Genomic DNA, 7,114 nt, shown 5'->3' with positions numbered 1-7,114 from the left:
TTCTTATTTGAATAAACCCCAGGAGTATATTTGAATAAAGCCCTACAAAATGAAATAATCTGTAACCATTCAATGACTTGCCTTTTTTTTTTTTTCCCCTCCCTTCCCCCGCCGCCTCCCCCCCCCCCCCCCCCCCCCCCCCCCCCAACATTCTTTTTGTGGTTTGGGGATTATTTTAGCGGATTTACGAACCTAACATGCTCCTTTCTGTTTCAGCAGACTGCTGTTTCTGCAGTGTTATCTCTAAGATAACATCTAAAGGGTTGTGGGACCCATTCAGAAATCTCCTGTCCCACACAGGACTGAAACACCCCGCATCTTCTCTCTGCGATGGTCCCTGGCCAGATTCTGGAGAGATCGGGGACAGCGAGGAAGGATGGAGCCGGCATGCACAGGGGACCGGAGTAATCCCCCGGCTGCTTTCCCAGCTCCCCAGGAAGGAAGATTTGCAGGTTAGGGGAATGACAAAGACTGCGTCCCAAGCGACTCCGGTGGCTGTGGTGATATCTTGAATTTGTGGGGTGTGGAGAAGAGAATACAGAGTACGGAATGAATGAACGAGCCCGCGTTACAGGCAGGTCCCTCAAGCCCTCGCACGGCCGCAGCGCCTCTTCAGGGCTCCGGGAAGCCTTGCCCGACGGGGCTCCCGGCGATGGCAGCCCTGGCCTCCTCTGCCACCACTGCCGGGGCCCCGGATCGGCGGGAGCTGCGGGTGCGAGGCAGAGATGAAGGCCAGGCTGCTGCTTTCCCGAACCGGGCTGAAAACAACCTCGAGTACGGAAAGAGCCAGATGAATCCCTTCGTTCGTTAGGGAGAGCCTCACCTAGCCGTATTTCGAACCAAACTGAAAAGCTTTCCCTTCCCGTGGCTGCCACGGTTTTTCCACCCCACCTCCCGAAACAGCGCAATCCGCAGGAAACCTGAGCAACATCGAACACTTTTCAACCTTTCTGTTTAAGCGAGATCTTAGCCCAGTTTAGAAGGAAAAAAACCCCGCATCAACCTCAAACTAAGCGGCACCTGTCATCTGATGATGTTTTAAATCATGGGACATTTTCAGTTACACCACCGTAGTAGTAGTAGTAGCTCTGTAAAATAGCGCTCCATCTCTGCCCTGGCCCAGGAAAGGTAGAGCCCGAGGGAGTGGCTGCCGGAGATGACCACTGGGCAGGTGCTGGCCCCGTCGAGAGCCACACCAGGGCTCGCTGGCCTTGGGAAAGCATGGGAGGCTCAGCCTCCGCAGCGCCAGGCGAACTGTTCCTCGTTCGGTTTTGCATTCAAAGCAGGGCAGCCCGGTCGGGCTTCGCACCCCACGCCCCGACCCCGCGCTGAATGCAAACACCTTGCCGAGAAGCTGCCGGGGAAAAAGGCAACAGCGACTTGTGGCCGGTTCACTTCGTGCCAGAGCGTCGAGCTTCTCTGGTAAATTTTTATTGTCATCTTTGGTCGAGCGACAAAATGCTATCACGGAGACAACTGGTGGCTAGGGCAGGCGGTATCTCAGTGCCGTGTATGATCAGCGGTCCTGAGCTTCCGCCTGGGTGACCAGAGGTGGACACAGCAAGAAACGGTTTTCCTGTCTCTCGTCTCCAGTCAGGGACTGAGATTGAGCCTCGGCTGACCTCAGAACCGTCCGCGCCTCAGCAGGCTCCTCCAGGCACTCACCCACCCTCCACCCGCCATCCTGCGCCAAGGTTTGGAGGCCGCCATCAGGTGTTGGCCATTTATTTCGGTTGCCCCAGCGCGGAGTGGCCCGGTGAGAGCAGGAGGGGCGCGGGTCGGGGAGTGGGGCCAGGCGGGAGGCAAAGCTCTGCTGCTCCATCCCCAGACAGGTCTTTCCGTCAGACAACGAAATCCTCGCCCCTCGGTGGGTCTGGTTTAAAATTCATCCGGGAGGAAGAGGCAGGCTTCGGTAGCATTCTCTGCGATCTGTCTGGCGGTGAGCAGAGGACGAGGGGCTGCGCGTTTGTAGCTTCAAATAAATTCATGCAGGCTGTGCCCGCTCCGCAAAGCCATACGGGTATCTACACCTTCCTAGGCGCTGCTTGTTCCCTTACCCTGTGGAGCGAAAGGCTCCTGATTTTGCTCTGAGAAAAAGCGCCCAACAGACCTGGCACCCGCCTGAATTATAAATCTGCGTGCCCGGCGATAAATGCTGAGCGGGAATGCGGGTTGCGAGTGACCGGCTGTCGAGTTTCTGAAAACCCAAACTGCGAACCAAGCCCGCCGCTTCACACAGACACGTCGTCGGAAAGGTGAAACATGTCACCCGCGTGATAACGACGCTGCCCGGTGAGCGGGGAGAAGGGAAGGCTGTTGTTGGTCTCCGCTGAGGCACAAGCCCAATTGTTTGTAAGGCGAGACTGCCAGAGGGAGGGTGGCGGGGGGTAGTGTCACCCACCCCGTCTCAGCGGCCAGGGGATGGCCGTCCTCCCTCCCTCCCGGTTGGGTGTCGGTGCTGGGATCGGCTCATCCTCCCTGTTTTCCCCTTCGTCATCACCCCTCGCTCGCAGCTGCGGATCCTCCCCTCTGCCCCGAGCGGATGTGCTCCCAGGGGAATGGTCCCAACTCGAGTTTTTGGGGGGCTAGGGAAAGTCGGACCCCGTACTGAGGCCACCGTGGGGTGATGCAGCCGCACACTCGGCGCGGGGCAGGGGGCGGGCCGAGTCCCTCCGGTAGTCGGCTGGGGAGGGGGGACACACACCAGAGTCACAGGTGACTTGTTCCAATTAGTAGCTGTCTAATTAAATTAGTGTCACGCGGCCCAGCCAATGGGCCGGCGGGGGTGGAGGGCGTGATGAGACAGCCCAGCGCAAGCCCCTCCCCGGCGGCCCGCGGAGCCCGGCACGCCAGTATAAATTGCCTCGGCGGAGCCCTGCTGCAGATTCTTGCGGCGGTGGTTTGGGTTGGTAGTGGTCCGTGTGCGAGTTCCGCCTCACCCTCTGCCTCCGTCGAGGATGCAGCTGGGCGAGCCGCTGCTGCTGGCGACGGCAGGGACCCTACCGGGCGCTCCTTTTTATCCACTGGAGGGCGGTGGGCGCGGCAGTGGGGCTGGAGCGGGAACCGGGGCAGGAACCGGGGCGGTCGCTGGCAGCGGCTCCCGTGGGCAGCCCCGGCCGGGGTCGCCTCAGCGACTCGACCTGGACAAGACGACCAAGAAGTTTGGAGCGGCCCCAACCATGCTGGGCGAAGCGGAGGCGGGCGAGCCGCCCTTCACCGCTCCCAAGCCGGACGGTCGCAAGGCCACCCCCTGCGGCGAGGAGGAGCTGCCCCCGGCCGCCGCCGCCCGCTATTCCATGGACAGCCTCAGTCCCGAGCGCTACTACCTTCAGTCCCCTGGGCCGCCCGGAGCCGAGCTGGGGGGGCCATGCGCCCTCTTCCCTTACCCGCCGACTGCGCAGCATGGCACGGTCTACCAGGCGCCCGGCGGTTCCCGTTACCCCTACGGCTCGGTGCTGTCACCGGGCGGCTTCACGGGCACCGTCTGTCCGCCCGGTAGCCGGGCGCAGTTCGGTGGCGGCAGCGGGTACCAATACGGGCAGGCAGCGCCCGGAGGACCCCTCTACGGCCCGTATCCGGCGGCGTCGGGCTCCTGCAGCGGGCTGGGGGCGCTAGGGGTGCCAGCCGCCGGCCCAGGGTTGAGAGCGCAGGTTTTCCTCTGCAACCGCCCGCTTTGGCTCAAGTTCCACCGGCATCAGACGGAAATGATCATCACCAAGCAAGGCCGGTAAGCGGGCAGGGAACGGAGAGAAGTAGTGGCGGGCAGGGTGTGAGCCGCTCTGTGCCGACCAGAGTAGTCGGCTCCCGGGGAGGTAGGTGCTCGTCTTTGGGACAAGTTCCTCGAAAAGCGGCTTTTCCATTTCCCCTGCAACAGGCAGGCTGGGAGACAGGACGCGGGTCGGTTGAGGCTTGCCGTCTCGGTACACTTGGTACCGGAACGGACGATATTGCGGCCGGCTCCAAGATACCGCCGGAGCCCGAGCCGTCTTTCGCTGCCCTCCTCACATGTGTGCTTTCCCCCTCCTTCCCAGGAGGATGTTTCCTTTCTTGAGCTTTAACATCACTGGCCTCAACCCCACTGCCCACTACAATGTCTTCGTGGAAGTGGTGTTGGCAGACCCCAACCACTGGCGTTTCCAAGGGGGCAAGTGGGTGACTTGCGGCAAGGCAGACAACAACATGCAAGGTAAGTGATGCTGCTCTGGACTCTCCTCTCTGCTTTTCCCCGCGGGTTGGCTTCTCATAAAGGGTCCCTGCTTCCGCCTCCAGCACCCCTGCAGTGTCTTTCAAACCCCCGGCATCCCGCTGCGGGCAGAGCTATACCAACCTTTTTTCTTTTTTTTCCCTCTGCGGTGTGTGAGGCTGTGCGGGAGAGGGGGGGAGACCTAAGCGGAGCTGAGGCGCTGCCTCCGCGCTGTCGGCGGCGGAACAGAGCGGGTGTGCCTGATGGCCGCCTTGAACAGTTTCTCTTTCCCAGGCAATAAGGTGTACGTTCATCCCGAGTCGCCCAACACCGGGGCTCACTGGATGAGGCAGGAAATTTCTTTCGGGAAGCTGAAGCTAACGAATAATAAAGGTGCTAACAACAACAACGCGCAGGTAAATGAGGGGGGAAGGCAGGCTTTTGAGGGACTTCTGATGCTCTGCCAGGGGAGCTCGTAGTTTCCGAATCTCTACAGCATTTCCTCGACCTGCTTGAGGATTGTTCTTGTGACTCGTTCCCTCCTTTAATTGAATCGTAGACCATGTTTTCTTTGCTTTTCCTTAGAAACGTTTGCTTCTCATTAAGAAGCTTGCTTCTAATCTCAGACAACTAGAAATGTCACAAATAGATGTGTGAATTTCTTTGGGTTTAGCCAATATTTGTTTTTGGAGCTACTCAGTAGGAATGTAGGTGATAGCTCTTGATTTTCTGCGTTTACAGATTTTTAGTGCTACAGATTAGTAGTGAAACAGGGCTACAAATTTAATCTTCTCTTAACAGTTGAAATTGTTCCATTCCCAAATCGAAAGATTACAATTTACAGAAAGAATGTCAAGTCTATAAAATAGACATTTTAATGTTAGATGCAGTTTTCCTAAAGGTCTTGTGTTTTCTGTGATTCCCTTTAGATGATAGTACTGCAATCTCTACACAAGTACCAGCCCCGGCTACACATTGTGGAAGTGACTGAAGATGGTGTTGAAGATCTGAATGATTCCTCAAAGACTCAAACATTTATTTTTCCTGAAACACAGTTCATAGCAGTTACAGCATATCAAAACACTGATGTAAGCATGGATGTAAAAAAAACAAGAATAAAATTGTCTTGTGGGCTCAGCATCTTATTTTACTATATTCTGCTTTCACTTTTAGATTACTCAGCTCAAAATTGACCATAATCCCTTCGCAAAAGGTTTTAGAGACAACTATGACTCGTAAGTACACTTCTCTCTCCTCTTACAGCTGTCTGTGTAGGTGACTTGATTCTATCCTGAAGTGTGTGGAAGAGTTTTTGGTTAGATATTATTTCAATCATTCAGAAGTAGTAATACTTCTACTATCAGTTTTTGCTTGCTGATATGCTTCTTTGACGTTAAGTGTGTTTGAATAGTTACTATATTGTCTTGATCTGCTTTCCAGAAGGCTTCTGAGTTTTGGTAGGTAACTAGTACAGGCAGAACCTAGCTGGCCTACAGATTGGCAGCAGTATACTAGAAAGCAGGCAGCTTTCTCATTGTCAGCAGATTTGCCTGATGTTCCCATCTAGTATCGAATGGCCTTTGAAAAACTTGATCAACTGGGAGGCAAGTGCTGTACCCCCATTTAAAACAGGTTGGCTGGCAGAGAACAGTGTATACTTGCAACAATAGTACTTAAATTTTTCTTTATATTAGTTTAGGAAAAATAAGGTTTAGGAAAAACATTTGTATCCTAAACTGGATACAATTGAACCATTGTCTAGTTAAGCTTACTTGTGATTCTAATTAAGTAGTTCTGTTTCTTCCTGATTGTTTTTGTGTTGTTTTACTGTGATACTAGAATTGTAAAGAAAACAGTTTCTCTTTTATGTTGTAGCATGTACACAGCTTCAGAAAATGACAGATTAACTCCATCTCCCACGGATTCTCCTAGATCCCACCAGATAGTCCCCGGTGCCCGATATAGTGTGCAGCCATTCTTCCAAGAACAGTTTGTCAACAATCTGCCCCCAGCCAGATTTTACAACAGTGAGAGAACTGTCCCTCAGACAAACGGCTTGCTCTCCCCACAGCAGAATGAAGAGGTGGCCAGCCCTCAGAGGTGGTTTGTAACGCCTGTTCAGCAGCCCAGTACCAACAAACTGGACATGAACTCCTATGAGTCTGATTATTCTCCTAGCACCTTGCTCCCTTATGGCATTAAATCCCTCCCTCTTCAGACATCCCATGCTCTGGGGTACTACCCTGACCCAACATTTCCATCCATGGCAGGCTGGGGCAGCAGAGGCTCTTACCAGCGAAAAATGGCAACAGGATTACCTTGGACCTCCAGAACAAGTCCTCCAGGTTTCTCTGAAGACCAGCTTTCCAAGGAGAAGGTGAAAGAAGAAATCAGCTCATCCTGGATAGAGACTCCACCCTCCATAAAATCGCTAGATTCAAATGATTCTGGGGTCTACACAGGTGCTTGTAAGAGAAGGCGGTTCTCCCCTAGCACTTCCAGCAATGAGAATTCTCCAACTATGAAATGTGAGGACATTAATGCTGAGGACTATAGCAAAGACACTTCAAAAGGCATGGGCTACTATGCATTCTATACTAGTTCTTAAAGCATACTTTTCTTTTTTTTTTTTTTTCAGGGTGGCCTTGGGTTTTTTGCATTACAATTGCCAAAAAGACTCTTGCCTTCCACCTTGAATTGTTGTGTGCAATTCTAAAGAAGGTACCAAAGCTTTTTACTGTTGCAGGCTACAAAGTAGGGGAAGAGGAAACTATGGTAGAATTCTTACCCTCTTTTAGAAGAAACCATACATGGAAGCTGTAAGCAGGAGCCTTGATTTTTTACAATGTGGCTTATTTACTGGAGACACTAAAGTGTACAGTTTGTCTTGGCTCAGAGGCCTGATCAAATCTATGCACTTCTGGGCAAGGT

The 7,114-nt window shown here is 53.6% G+C and overlaps 1 protein-coding gene across 1 annotated transcript; it reads left to right on the top strand.

Annotated features, from left to right (window-relative positions):
* The first annotated feature begins 2,957 nt into the window (after positions 1-2,957).
* Positions 2,958-6,791, top strand: EOMES (eomesodermin). Its single transcript, XM_054384990.1, has 6 exons — positions 2,958-3,727; positions 4,032-4,186; positions 4,478-4,599; positions 5,113-5,271; positions 5,357-5,418; positions 6,059-6,791. Exons 1-6 carry the CDS (start codon positions 2,958-2,960, stop codon positions 6,789-6,791), a joined length of 2,001 nt encoding a protein of 666 aa, XP_054240965.1.
* Positions 6,792-7,114: the final 323 nt, after the last annotated feature.

Source organism: Indicator indicator, chromosome 11, assembly GCF_027791375.1.
Source record: "Indicator indicator isolate 239-I01 chromosome 11, UM_Iind_1.1, whole genome shotgun sequence".
NCBI lineage: Eukaryota > Metazoa > Chordata > Aves > Piciformes > Indicatoridae > Indicator > Indicator indicator.
The sequence above is the reverse complement of the archived record's forward strand: the minus strand, read 5'-3'. Positions and strand labels throughout refer to the sequence as shown.

Excerpts from the sequence above, each read along its gene's own strand:
- EOMES (XM_054384990.1), top strand. The coding sequence starts at position 2,958 with ATGCAGCTGGGCGAGCCGCTGCTGCTGGCGACGGCAGGGACCCTACCG. Across the intron at positions 4,600-5,112 it reads CTAACAACAACAACGCGCAG|ATGATAGTACTGCAATCTCT; the intron begins GTAAATGAGGGG and ends GATTCCCTTTAG. Across the intron at positions 5,419-6,058 it reads TTTAGAGACAACTATGACTC|CATGTACACAGCTTCAGAAA; the intron begins GTAAGTACACTT and ends TTTATGTTGTAG.